This window comes from Lygodium microphyllum, chromosome 14 (assembly GCF_053477565.2).
Source record: "Lygodium microphyllum isolate KBCC chromosome 14, Lygodium_microphyllum_v1.1.10, whole genome shotgun sequence".
In the NCBI taxonomy this organism is placed as follows: Eukaryota; Viridiplantae; Streptophyta; class Polypodiopsida; order Schizaeales; family Lygodiaceae; genus Lygodium; species Lygodium microphyllum.
Genome location: NC_141148.1, coordinates 122,226,960 through 122,240,601, shown reverse-complemented (window position 1 = coordinate 122,240,601; position 13,642 = coordinate 122,226,960). Strand labels below are relative to the sequence as shown.

At 40.4% G+C, this 13,642-nt stretch overlaps 1 protein-coding gene across 1 annotated transcript; it reads left to right on the top strand.

Annotated features, from left to right (window-relative positions):
• Window positions 1-2,847: 2,847 nt before the first annotated feature.
• LOC148026060 (calreticulin-like) lies at window positions 2,848-8,651 on the top strand. Its single transcript, XM_087693290.1, has 14 exons — window positions 2,848-3,036; window positions 4,378-4,485; window positions 4,635-4,827; window positions 4,935-5,193; window positions 5,293-5,349; window positions 5,436-5,483; window positions 5,564-5,650; window positions 6,275-6,332; window positions 6,506-6,573; window positions 6,660-6,755; window positions 6,855-6,899; window positions 8,065-8,103; window positions 8,203-8,247; window positions 8,348-8,651. The coding sequence occupies exons 1-14, from the start codon at window positions 2,883-2,885 to the stop codon at window positions 8,357-8,359; spliced, it is 1,269 nt and encodes a 422-aa protein (XP_087549416.1). The 5' UTR covers window positions 2,848-2,882; the 3' UTR covers window positions 8,360-8,651.
• Window positions 8,652-13,642: the final 4,991 nt, after the last annotated feature.

Genomic DNA, 13,642 nt, shown 5'->3' with positions numbered 1-13,642 from the left:
TGAGTTCAGCTCAACCCTCTGTCCTCCAATATGTAAAGTTGAGTTTACGTGAGCCTCCACAAAAATGAACAGTTTCACGATCTTTAGGTCTTCCAACCACTTGATCCTCTTTAGGTTGGTTATGCAAACCGGTGGGCAGTTATGTAGTAGATTCCTAAGGCACCCGTCCATCTTCGTTCCACGTACAAAGATGATGGATTATAAATACGCTCTAGGATGTTCATCATCTCAACCCTTTGTTGATAATCTGGAGATATACATATGAATACATACTATTAATACAAACATAATAATGTTATCACACATTTATACTAAAACACATACACACATTAATTAATAACACACTTAAAACACGTAATACACCTTAACAATGTAATGACACACATAACACATTAATTAATAACACGCATAAACACATTAAGAAATAATATTAACACACTTTCATATCAAAAGACATGACATGCATACATTAATAACACGCATAATACACATTATTTAATAACACACATTCATTTTCAAATGCATAATACACATTAATTATTAGCACATATATACATATGAATACATACTATTAACACAAACATAATAATGTTATCACACATTTATACTAAGACACATACACACATTAATTAATAACACACTTAAAACATGTAATACACATAACAATGTAATGACACACATAACACATTAATTAATAACACGCATAAACACATTAAGAAATAATATTAACACACTTTCATATCAAAAGACATGACATGCATACATTAATAACACGCATAATACACATTATTTAATAACACACATTCATTTTCAAATTATTAGCACATATATACATATGAATACATACTATTAACACAAACATAATAATGTTATCACACATTTATACTAAAACACATAACACACATTAATTAATAACACACTTAAAACATGTAATACACCTTAACAATGTAATGACACACATAACACATTAATTAATAACACGCATAAACACATTAAGAAATAATATTAACACACTTTCATATCAAAAGACATGACATGCATACATTAAAAAATTAAACATCCAACAAATTAAAATATTGCAATTTTAACTTTTATAACTTTGAGAGAGAGAGAGATGCCCACATGAATACTTAAATGAGACACATGATCAAAGTGCTACAATTTCAACTTTCTAATTAACTTTATGAGGGAGAGAGAGAGAGAGATGCACCTGAGAAGTATTGACGATGACGAAAGAGTAGAGTTGACGATGAAAGCAAAAGTACAAAACTGCATGGAAAAATGGAAATGATGTTAGAGAGTAACATCAAATATATTTAAGTGCATCATAAACATTGGCAATGTAATAATGCACATTAATTATTAACATGCCTACACACATCCCCCTCTCTCATTCTTCACAATGGCATGCACACAACACACACGCATGCACTTGCACTCACACACACACATACACATGCACATACACACACACGCACACACACACACACACACTCACATGATATGTGTACACACAATGGCATGCACACAACACACACGCATGCACTTGCACTCACACACACACACACACACACACACACACACACACACACACACACACACACACACACACACACTCACATGATATGTGTACACACAATGGCATGCACACAACACACACGCACGCACTTGCACTCACACACACACACACGCACGCACTTGCACACACACACACATACACATGCACACACACTCACACACACATACACATGCACATGCACATGCACATGCACATGCACACACACACACACACACACACACAAATTGATGATCATCAGCTGGGCAGGCAGATGATCATCAGTTGGGCAGGCATATTCATCGGAGTAGCGCGGGCAGATTCGTCGGAGTAGCTCTTTATATAGAGTTGTGCAGCTCGCCCTACGCAGCTTGAGGAGGAGGGTCGTAGGCCGAGGCGGGGGAGTCAGGACTTGTGCGTAGCTCGAGGAGGAGGCTCATCGACCGAGGCGGGGGCGCAGGTCAAGGAGGACTAAGGAGGGTCGTTGGCGCGGCGCCCTTTTCGCGGCGAGGGGGTGCTGGACGTGTGGCACCCCCGCGATTCAGTCAAGGGGAGGTCGGGGGTTGCCACGTGGCACCCGCCCCCACCTCCTCTTAACTAATAGTAGAGATGAATCCTTATACTTTTAAGTTGTCAAACCTACCCCAAACATTAACAACCTTAGTTACAAATCTATTTGGGACTGAAGGGCAAATGTAGGAACAAACATATGCACAAGGCAAATGCTTTATAAAGATGAGGAGAAAGATGTAAATTTCTTACTATGGATAATTGATGGAGAGAGAGAGAGAGAGAGAGTAGTATACTTATATCAATGACTATAATGTCATTCACATACATAAAGGCTAATGCACACCTTGAAAGTATTATTTTTTGTTAGGAAAGGGAAGCAACTATGCGATAGTACAATTACTTTTCTTTACTCACCAAAAATGCGCCTTGCAAGAGCTTCACAATGATGCCAACCGTGAAGCGCAGGCAGATAGTCGGCCTAGCCGGGTGGCCAGATAGTGAATCGTATTACATCAATGGTTATCCTTTGGCAATCAAAGCACCTAGTGGACTCCCGCATGCTCAACTTGCCTAAGCGAAAATTCACAAGAGACAATCGCAAAGGGGCCAAAAGGGAAGAGGAAGGGTGCAAATAACGTGGGGCCCCGAAATGAGAAGTGCGTTTTTGCGACCGGTAAATCCAACGATATTTTTAATGCGATAAAATTGTAAACAAATTTTTTGATTTTCCGAAAATCGAAATGACATAAGGTCGGAAAATCGAAATGAAAAAGAATCCAGATTAAGTACATTCACAGAGAACGCCGCGTCCTTTATGGGTCGATCTGGTCTGTTGGATTGGCGAAGGACAGCGAAGGCTCGCGGCGTGGCTATGGCGACGCCTGGTGTGGTGACTGCCCTCTGCGTTCTGCTGTTTCTGTGCATTGAGTCTGCCTCTGCTCATGTCTACTTCCAAGAGAAGTTCGAAGGTAAATGCGTAGTTCAATCTCTTCTGTCTCTCTGCCTCTCTCTCACTCTCTCATGTCTTGTGTTCAGTTCTCAACTGCCCGATCTTCTAGGCTTGGTTAGCTTACTCGATGAAATTCACTTAGCTACGAGAGAGAGAGAGAGAGAGAGAGAGAGAGAGAGAGAGAGAGAGGAGTTTCGAATGTCCTCACGGTATGCCAGTTCTATCTCGTCCTCTTCTTAATTCAGATATATATTGCTAGAAGTGATCTAATTCTTGTGCTCCCCAACAAATGGAATTCTACTGTAAGCTTTGAAAGACTCTAGTTTTCTCAGACAGAAAGTGGCCTTTCGTACCTGAATAGTTTCGATTTATATTTCTGGAGTTGATCCAGCTGCCTTTACTCCCCAAACAATTGGAATTTGTCTAAATGATGAAAGAATGCAGGTTCATAACCATGAAAGATGTGGGTCTTTGTATACCTGGCTCATGGCCCACTGTCAAGAGGTGGTGCAGCAGTTAGAAACTTTGTGTGCTAATATGTCTGAGGGCGTCCACGCTAGGCGATCTGTTCATATTATTAGCACTGCACCTTGCTAGACTTAGCTTCCTCTGCTAGATCAAATTAGACATTGCAGAGATCAACTAACACAACAGATTGTGCTCTAGTATATTGTCATTTTCTCCAAGCAGCAAATGTAGCTTTTGCTGTTGGAAGGATGTGGAAATTTTTAGCCAATTTGAGTGAGTTTCTAGCGATTGGCAACTAACCATAAATTCCCAGCCAGCTTGTTGAGAACCAACGGTAGACTTAATAAGGTCATATTGCGTTTGCATGAGTTCATCCACTGGGCAAAAAACAGAAACTCCAGATTACGAAGGCCTTCCAAAAAGTGCAAGTTCTATCGCTTGTTGTAAATTTGAATGGGGAAATTATGTAGTTTGTTGGCATCTTTGTTAAGTCTGCTACGCAGCATATTGTAGACATCATAACCACAACCTCTTTGAGTGGCTGATGAAATACTGCCATTGTGCTAATGCTTTTGAATAATATCACACCTGCTAATTGAGGATCTGGAGTTGAATGTTGTTGCTTGCAAAAGGTGTCTTATCTTGTGCAGTCAACTGTCATGGAAGGTGTTGTAATTCCAGCTAATTCATTTAAGCCATTGTGTATGCCACAGGATCATCCTTACTTTTTTAAAGATGCTTGTTTTTTGGTTACATGCCTTGTCCTCGTGGGACTCTACAAAGAGCCAGCACCTCTGAGCTCTGACTGATGGAATAATAATGGTGGACAACTATATTTTCAGTTTTGATGCTAAATTTTGTTATGATTTTCTTGTCAATACATTGTACAAAGATGGTTGGGAAAACCAGTGGGTGAAGTCAGACTGGAAGAAAAGTGAAGGGGCTGCTGGAGAATGGTTGCATACGGCTGGAAAATGGCCTGGTGATCCAAATGACAAAGGTTCATCCCAGTTTTCATGCCTTGGTTGTTTTGTATTGAATGGGCTGCAAGATCTATTCTTGGCCTTGTTTGAATGAGTCGGTAGTTTGATTTGCTGAGCTATCATATAGCTTATATGCTAATGTTTTCTTTGGTTGGGTTCAAAACAGGGATACAAACAAGTCCAGACTCCCGCTTTTTTGGCATCTCTTCGGAGTTCCCAGAGTTCAGTAACAAAGACAAGACTCTGGTGCTCCAATTCTCTGTCAAGCATGAACAGGATCTTGATTGTGGTGGCGGTTATGTGAAACTACTAAGTGGCACTGTCGATCAATCAAATTTTGGTGGGGACACTCCTTACAGGTTACATGAGGGTGTCAATGTTTAATGGTTCTTGTCAATTTATCTCCATGCTGTTCTCTCTGCTGCTAGGTGACTAAAAAGTTTTATGAACTTTTACCTGTTTTCAGCATCATGTTTGGACCTGACATTTGTGGTTATAGTACAAAGAAGGTCCATGTTATTTTATCATACAAGGATAAAAACCATCCTATTGAGAAGACCATCCCATGCGAGAAAGATCAACTCACACATGTTTATACACTCATTATAAAACCTGACAATACATACAGTGTCCTGATTGATAACAAAGAAAAGCAATCAGGAAGTTTGTACAAGGATTGGAAAATGTTGCCGCCAGAAAAGATAAAAGATCCCAATGCGAAGAAGGTGTGTGTATTTCTGTAATCTACTGCCAGGTTGGCCATGTAGTGTGAAACAGCCTTTGCCATATAAGGACCCTTTGGGTATTTTGCATTATTTTCACAGCCGGAGGACTGGGATGACAAAGAGTTCATTGATGACCCTGAGGATCAGAAGCCTGAGGTAACATGTCTGTTGATCTTGTAAGTATGGCTTAGTATTTAAGGTTCAATATTTATAAAGGTTCCACTCTGCCTCTTCGTTTGTAGGGCTATGATGATATTCCAGCAGAAATAACTGATCCAGAAGCCACTAAGGTCTGTGAAATCCATTCCATTTTTGTGAGTGTATTAGAGGAAAAAGGTCTCTAAATTTTAACTATCATTTTTTCTTTTAGCCGGAAGATTGGGATGATGAAGAGGATGGTGAATGGAAGGCTCCAACAATTCCTAATTCTGAGTACAAAGGTCCTTGGAAGCCCAAGGTATCTTCAAATTCTCTCTCTCTCTCTCTCTCTCTCTCTCTCTCTCTCTCTAAGAAGTACATCAGTCGGAATAATTTTATTACTTACATGATATGATATCATATCTTTCATTATTTACATCAAAGCTCGTTTCGATGATTCACAAATATGAAGAAAAATTCCGTCTTCTTGTGCCATGCTTACCCTGGTTACGTATGTATCCAGTGTAGCACTCTGTGATATTACACATACTTCTTTCAAATAAGTTAGCTCTTTGTCCTGCCATATTTTCTTTTCTCATTTGTAAACTTGTGGGCTTTGGAGCACAAGGAAGTGTGATTGTCTGGGCATTGTGGTTACATGTTTCACTCCTCTTGGGGTCATGGTGTTTGTGCTAAGCAGATCAGCCTTCTTTTCTTGTCAATACTATTAGCTTCTATCTTTTTTTTTTGAAGTCTTGCCCAACATATATCTATTTGGTTGAAAGTTAGCTCTACCTACCCATTAGGCAGGGGCAATATAGCTGCCTAACAAGGTAGGTGAAGGCCCTCAAAGTGAGATTCTGCTACTAATTGGATGTCACCCTAACCTTTCTGTTAAGATAAGGAGAGAAAAGTTTTAAATGATTCTTCAACATGTTTGCAGAAAATCAAGAACCCGGCATATAAGGGCAAATGGAAAGCTCCAATGATTGATAATCCAGGTTTGTGCTGTGTGTCACATCCCATGCTATCTTCCTTGTGAAGAGGGTTGACTCATAGTCAGGCTTGGTTGGTGGAAACAATAGTTTTAAATCTTATTGAGCACTACATTTCAAGGGAATTTCAAGAGAGAGATTCTGAAATTACTTTTGCTTGTGAATTATGAATTGGCCAGACTTTGAGGACGATCCTGAATTATATGTTTTCAAGAACTTGAAGTACCTTGGTATAGAGCTATGGCAGGTGGACCTCTTGTTTTGATTGAAACTAATAGAGTAAATACAGCTTTTGAAGCTCGCCTGGCCTAATGAATCTTTAAGTGTTTGCAGGTCAAATCAGGCTCTCTATTTGACAACATTTTGGTGACCGATGACCCTGAGTATGCGAGGACTTTTGCAGAAGAGACATGGGGGAAGCTTAAGGAGGTGCGTTTGTTAGTCATGTTCCAGTTGCAACAGGTGCATTTCAATAGCTATGATGTACGCATTTATTGGTTTGATGGTTGGTTCTTTTGGTCATGACAGGCTGAGAAGGCTGCATTTGATGAAGCAGAGAAGAAGAAAAAGGAGGTGAGGCTATCTCTTAGTTGTGGGGTTGTTAATCAAGACTTGGGGATTAGACTTGGCTTTATGCAATACAAGCCCGAAAGTCTGGATAAAATTTATGCTCACAATGTCGTGTGTGCGGATTTGTGTATTTGCATGCATATCCATGTCTGTGTATGTGCATGTGATCCTTGCATGGGAAGTTGCTGATGTTTGTGGCTTGGCCATGCGAGTAGAGTCATTTCATGTCTGGAGAGCTCTAGTGCAAGACAAAACAAGCATCTTGGATGTAGATGCAAGCACCCTTGCATGCATATACATGTCTGTGTGTATGTGCATGCAATCCTTGCATGGGAAGTTGCTGATGTCTATGGCTTGTTGGTGGCCATGTGAGTAGAGTCTTTTAATGTGAGGAGAGCCTTAGTGCAAGACAAAAGAAGGCATCTTGCATGTAGACGCTACAACTTGTGAGGAGGCCAAGTACTTCATGCAAGGGTGACAAGTACCCTTGCATGAATATGTTTGTTGGTGTCTATGTGCATGCAATCCTTGCTTGGGAAGTTGCGGATGTCTATGGCTTGTTGGTGGCCATGTGAATAGAGGCTTTTCATGTGAGGAGAGCCTTAGTGCAAAACAAAACAAGGCATTTTGGATGTAGATGCCACACAACTTGCGGGGAGGCCAAGCACTACATGCAAGGGTGGCAAGTACCCACTCACTAAAGCACTTGACGAGCCCAAAAACAGGCTGATTGTACGCAATTGCTTAAGGCTCACCTTTGTCTTGCCCACTTACTAAAGCACTTGACAAGCCCAAAAACAGGCTGATTGTACGCAATTGCTTAAGGCTCACCTTTGTCCAAGTGAAAAGAAAGCCATTTCTAGCTGTAGTGTTCTGTTGTGGATAAACTTGAAGCACGTTCTTTGTGTGTCCAGTCATATGGATTTCTTTCTTAGTCCAAGGTCATGAGGTTTTTTGTCATTCACTATGGAGACACTTAAGTGTCAACGGTGAGAACTTGAAAAGGTGACTCACTGAATAACTTTAAAGTTCTGATGTAATACATCAGCTTGTAAAGCTCAGGATACTCTGACATCTTTATTGTAAATGATCTGCTTATTTCTAGTATTCTTTCGTAATTCTCAATTTGTGTATTGTGTTTTGGTCCCATGGCTTCTGCTAATTATAGGAATCGAAGAAAGAGGAGGAGGATGATGAAAGCACAGATGTGAGTTTCTTGAATTCCTTAAATCTCTAAATTGCCCCTATTGTAAGCATATTTCTTCTGTAACCTGTTCCTACTGAAACGAGTTGAATGTGATGACAGGATGAACAAGAGTCTGAAGAGGATGATGATGAAGAAGTGGCTCATGTAAGTTCTATTTCCAAATCTGTTTTGGGCATAAACTCTAAAGAGTTTGTACAAATTTATGATGAGCTGTCCACTGATTCCAATGTTCTACACATTCCAGGATGAATTGTGAGGATCCTTGGCTATCATAGAGGATGTGCTGCTGTCTCAAGATATATTTGCAACGAGAATGCAGAGATAAAAGAGAGTGGTGTTAGCTAGATTAGTAACAGCTATATGTGGGAGAGGCTCATTGGGGAGCTTTTCCTAAAATTTGACATTTTAGAAAGGATGAGTCTGTTGCTTGGTATGGCTCTCTGGATTGGGGCCTCCAATATATTGTCATTGGTCAATCAATTATTTTGTGTGAGGACAAACATTGCGGGAAAAAATTGCTAGTAAATTTTATCTCACTATTTCCTGTACAGGTCTGTGTTAGTATCTTTACCTGTTCTAGCTACTAAATTCTGAGAAAATCTACTAAGTGTTTTCCATATGAATCCCCGTTCAATGGTGCAGAAGGTTGCTTAAGGGGCTTCAAGGACAAGAAACTCAACACATTACAGGACATTCCTTGGATCTTGCAAGCAGTTTCCATTAGTGCATGGAGGCCTGTACCTATGCTGCTACAACTTTCCTTATTACTCACTTTTTGAACACCTTCATATAACCACAGGTCTTATTTAAAGCTTAGTTTTTCCATGCTCTGAAAAGGGAATTTGATAGTTTGATTTTTGGATTCTAATTGGGATGTTATCTGACATGCAGTGAATGTTACATTGTAGTAAAGCAATTAATGGCAGAAGGGTCAATTGTAAAGCATAAAACAAATGAGTAGCACTGCATAGCTATGGCTAGTCCTCACAAGAATCCTCCTGTATAAACGGGAATATAAACTTGAAGATGCCCATTGCTCCCTTGTTTGATCCATGAATACTACCTGCACTTGATTCTGCAAGTTGTGCCTAAAATATTTGCATGGAACACATGCATAGGATAGTGTAAAATTTGAGTCATCTAGCATAGGCAAATTGATATTGCCAATAGACTTTCCAAAAGTAGTGACAAGTGGGCTAGCGAATGTGAACTAGAGACTGTCAAAGAAGTACTTTGCGACTTAGGAAGAGCAATCATCCTTGGAGCACATCGCCTGAAGCAAGAAAATCTGGCACAAAAAGATGATAAAGGATGAGTAACTGATTGCATGGGTGTACAAATGCAATAAGCACTAAAAAATAGTGACTTTGCTCTCAATGAAGTGTAATGGGGGCTATGCCATTTGGATGGTATGTTTATGAAGATTCGAGGTTGCCTTGGTACCCTATTTTGCATCACCTCTTGTCTTATTGCTCTTATGGTATTTGTCTTGAAGTTATCCTCATCCTCAACACAAACGGCATCATCAACGTTGTGGTATGAAATGCACACTTCAAATCGTAGGGATATCATCCATAGTGTCAAGGCAAAGATACATGCATCCTAATGCAAGCGAGTGAAGCGTCATCATGAGTAGTAGCCTAGTAAATGAGTATAGTAATCAATGTGTTGTTTGGTAGTAGGTGAAGAAAGCTTTTTATTAATAGGCACCACATGAAGCCTTTAAGATAGTCATATAATATGTGATGCCTTTGGATAGCATGATTGGGTGATTATGGTGAGTTGTGATGCAATAGGGATATAAGGCATTCTTAGGAGGTTGACAAATCACTTGAGCTTTTTCATGAACATTGCATGAGTGGCTAGACATGAGATGTTGTGAGTTAAACAATAGCTAAAGCTTGAGTGATTCCTAAAAAGCCTTGTAATCTTGTTGGTTAGGCTTTGAGATAAACATAAGTGAGCTTGTATGGTCGAACCTTATTGCCACCCTAAACACCATGTATTAATGATGGGAATGGAGAAGAGAGCTTTGTACATAGTAGGAAATACTCCCAAGATGCCATAAGACATTCCACTTTGAGGTTTCAAATTCCAAAATTGAAAATTGAAATACTCTCAAGATGCCGTAAAGCATATTCCACAATATGAGGTTTCAAACTCGAAAATTGAAAATTGAGAACAAGAATGTTAACATTGAGCACATTAATGGGGATGCAATTTCCTCTAGAGAAAGGAGTAGGATTGATGTAAAGAAGTTCCAAGGAGAATTTGAATATGAGGTAAGGCCTAATCGGGCAACTTAGTTGTGTGTGAATGATAGTCAAGAGTAGAATGTGAGCAAGTAGTAGACACGGAGATTCAAGGAGAGTAGATACAAAGGGTGCAAATCCAAAACCTAATGGTATAGGGATAATTGAGAGGTGCATTGGAAGGGGAGTATTATTGCACAAGCTTTCAATTGAGGGCTTGTAAAGATGCACACGGGGATTAACTTTCCCAAAGCTTGTTTGGTGGAGGGGAAAACAAGATTTATCAAGGTATGTGGAGATAAACAATGGGATTCTAGGCATTTGAAGGGTTTCCTAGCTTTTCATTTAGAAGACATTGTAGCATGTTGAAACCCTTCTCTTTTTGACTCGATTGGAAGGGCATATAACTAGTTTTCTAAACTTGATGACCTTCATTTGAAGGTGACATGTATACAACCCTTAGAATGGTAAACACCCCCTTTAAAGGTGTTGCATCCTACAAAGTAAAGATCAATGAGAATGGGAAGGGGGGCTTCTATGATTGATCACATTTATAAAACTTTAATTTTGGTAGGAAGGACTCTCTCTATGTTTTTGTCAAGACAAATGCATCTTTATATAAGATACCTTAGACCCATCATTCAATAATGTGATAAAATGATAGTGGCATGCCTTGAAAGTTATAGTGAGAAGAGGTCGGGGGACATATCGTAGTTGGTTAGAGCTTGTGACTATACACAAGGGTGTGTGAGTTTGATTCAATAATTCACACTAGTGTTCTTAAAGATTCCCACAAATTGGACTAGCTATCTAGCCCCAAAAGCTTGGAGTGTTGTGCAATCCATTACAATAGATTTGCATGCTTCCATCATTGCACCCACTTCTTACGTAGAAGCTAGGTGGGGAAGTGTGGACACGTCACTCATCCTAGTATTATTTATGCTAGTGTGCACACCTTCTTGTATTATTCATTGCACCCACTTTTACTGTTTTACATTCATTTTAGTGACTAGTAAATAAAGGAAGGCCCGGTCATACATTGTGACTGTTGGAGTTCCCATTTCTTGTCTCTCTCTTTCTTGCTCTTGCTCTCCCGCCATAGCTTGCGTGCAAGCTTCGATCCTTCTCACCTTTCAACTGGTCTCAGAGCTTGACTTCCTCTTGCTCGAGCTCGACTTGGTGCTTCTCTACCTTCGCATCGACTCCCTTCACGCATTGGGTCTCCATCTCGGCAGCCATAGCCGATCTCCCGAGCTTCCGACACTCCTGGCTTCCCGAGCTCCCTCTCGGCATTGTTGGGCTTCTTCAGGGCCTTGCCCTTGAGATATTGCATCAGAGTTTGAAGGGTTTTACTTCAGTTCTCAGTTTTAAACAGGTGGAAGAAGAGGGGCAGCCATCATTTGAAGCTTCAAAGCTCCATATCTCCATTGCCCTTTGCTTTGGGCATTCATGGCTTTGTGTATGCCCTCTTTGGGGCCTCTTTGAGCCTCCCATTCACATCAACATTGCCACATGGAGCAGCCACTTCCCAGGACAGCCCGTGTTGAATTTGCGCCAGATTTCTACTTGCATACTTATCACGTTTTCAGCCTATATGCCTTGGCTCCTAAATGAGCACTTAAACAATGGTTTCTAGAAGGCATTTGAGCTACTTTGAAAGCCTCTTTAGGCCTTGTGCATGGCATTGAAGCTTTGGGGCTGACATTCTCTGATTTGGGACTGTCATTTACTGTTATACAGTGCTGGAAACAGGGCAGCCACACTTGGCATTGGCATTTGATGCTTATAATCTACTCCGGTTACCTTGTTTGATGCCCGTATGCGGCCTACATGATGCCTAGTGCATTGGGAATGTATGCACATGATTATGCCATGATTTTAGCCTGAAATATTGGCGGAAATTTCTCAGTTTTGACAGTCAAACTTGGTTGTAATAACAGTGGGCTGAAGGTACTTTGGATGCTTTGTCACTTACCTATTGGTACCGGATGTATGCTTTGGGATTTGCCATCATGTATTTGACATTTGGGACGACTTTGAGCTCATGTTTGAGTCTATGGAATGTATTTGAGCTACGCATAAGCTTCGTCTTGGTTGGTATTCACTGGCATTTGGACCGGCTTGGCATGCTCTTGGACTGCTTATGCCTCATGTCTATGCTTGACAGTTAGGCTTCATACATTACATGCTTTGGTTTGTGATATATGCCGCTTGGTTCGTCTATGCTTTACCGACATTGGGAGCTTTGCCTTGGATGTATTTGAGCATTTTCGACTCATTTTGATCATTTACTTGGTTGCTATCGGATGTCATTGAGTTGACATAGATCTTATTTTGGGATTATGTGTTGCTCGTTGGTTGCTTCCATCAGTTGCTTCATGTATGTCATGCTCTTGGGATGCGTATGACGCATTGACTTGGTCACTTGTCACTGGTACTTTGTCTTGGGTTGCTTGAGCCCTTGAGCTTGTTTGTATGCCTTTTGTGCCAGTGGGAGCATCTTGCATGCTCACTTGACCTTGAGCAGGGATTACATGCTATTGGAGCAGTTACATGTATTGGAGCAGTCTATGTCATTGAGCAGTTACAGATGTATTGAGACTTTGGGATTATACTCCGACAATTGGATGTTGCATTGAGTATATGTCTTGGTTCACAGGATGCTTATGATCCGAGTCTCAGTTTTGGATCCGCTTTCTTTTGAGTAGACACCTATTTGTGTCAGGTTTTGGCAGTTGCAGGTACATTTTGCCTAAATTGTCTAGGGGTGTGCCTTTTACTGGCAAATGCTATTTGACATCTCTCGGTGTTATGCTCATGTATTTTCACTGTCATTTGGCTTTGCTTTGTCCTCTTTATGCCGGCTTTGGACCTAGCATTGTTTAGTTGACATTAGATCCAGTTTTGGGACAGTTTGCTCTCATTATTGCAGTTCTGAAATTTATTATAGCAAGCATTTATTGGTGGACTGAGCAGTATTTTTTATGCTGAAATATCATGATTTGGTGTATCACACCTAGTACTAAGTGGGTAGCATCTTTTGGCACACTTTTCTCACCATTTGGAGCTCATTTCAGTGGATTTTGGGCATTTTCTGTAGTAAAATAGCAAGCAGTTTTAGACTGTCTGTGCATTTCCAGCATGCATTATGGTGTCCTCTTCGACTGATAATGCCATATTTAACATCACAAAGTTGGATGATACCAACTACTCTTATTGGAAGAGTCAAATTTGGCAGGTCTTGGTGCAGAAATCTCAGATTAAGCCACTTCGGTTGAGCGGGCAGC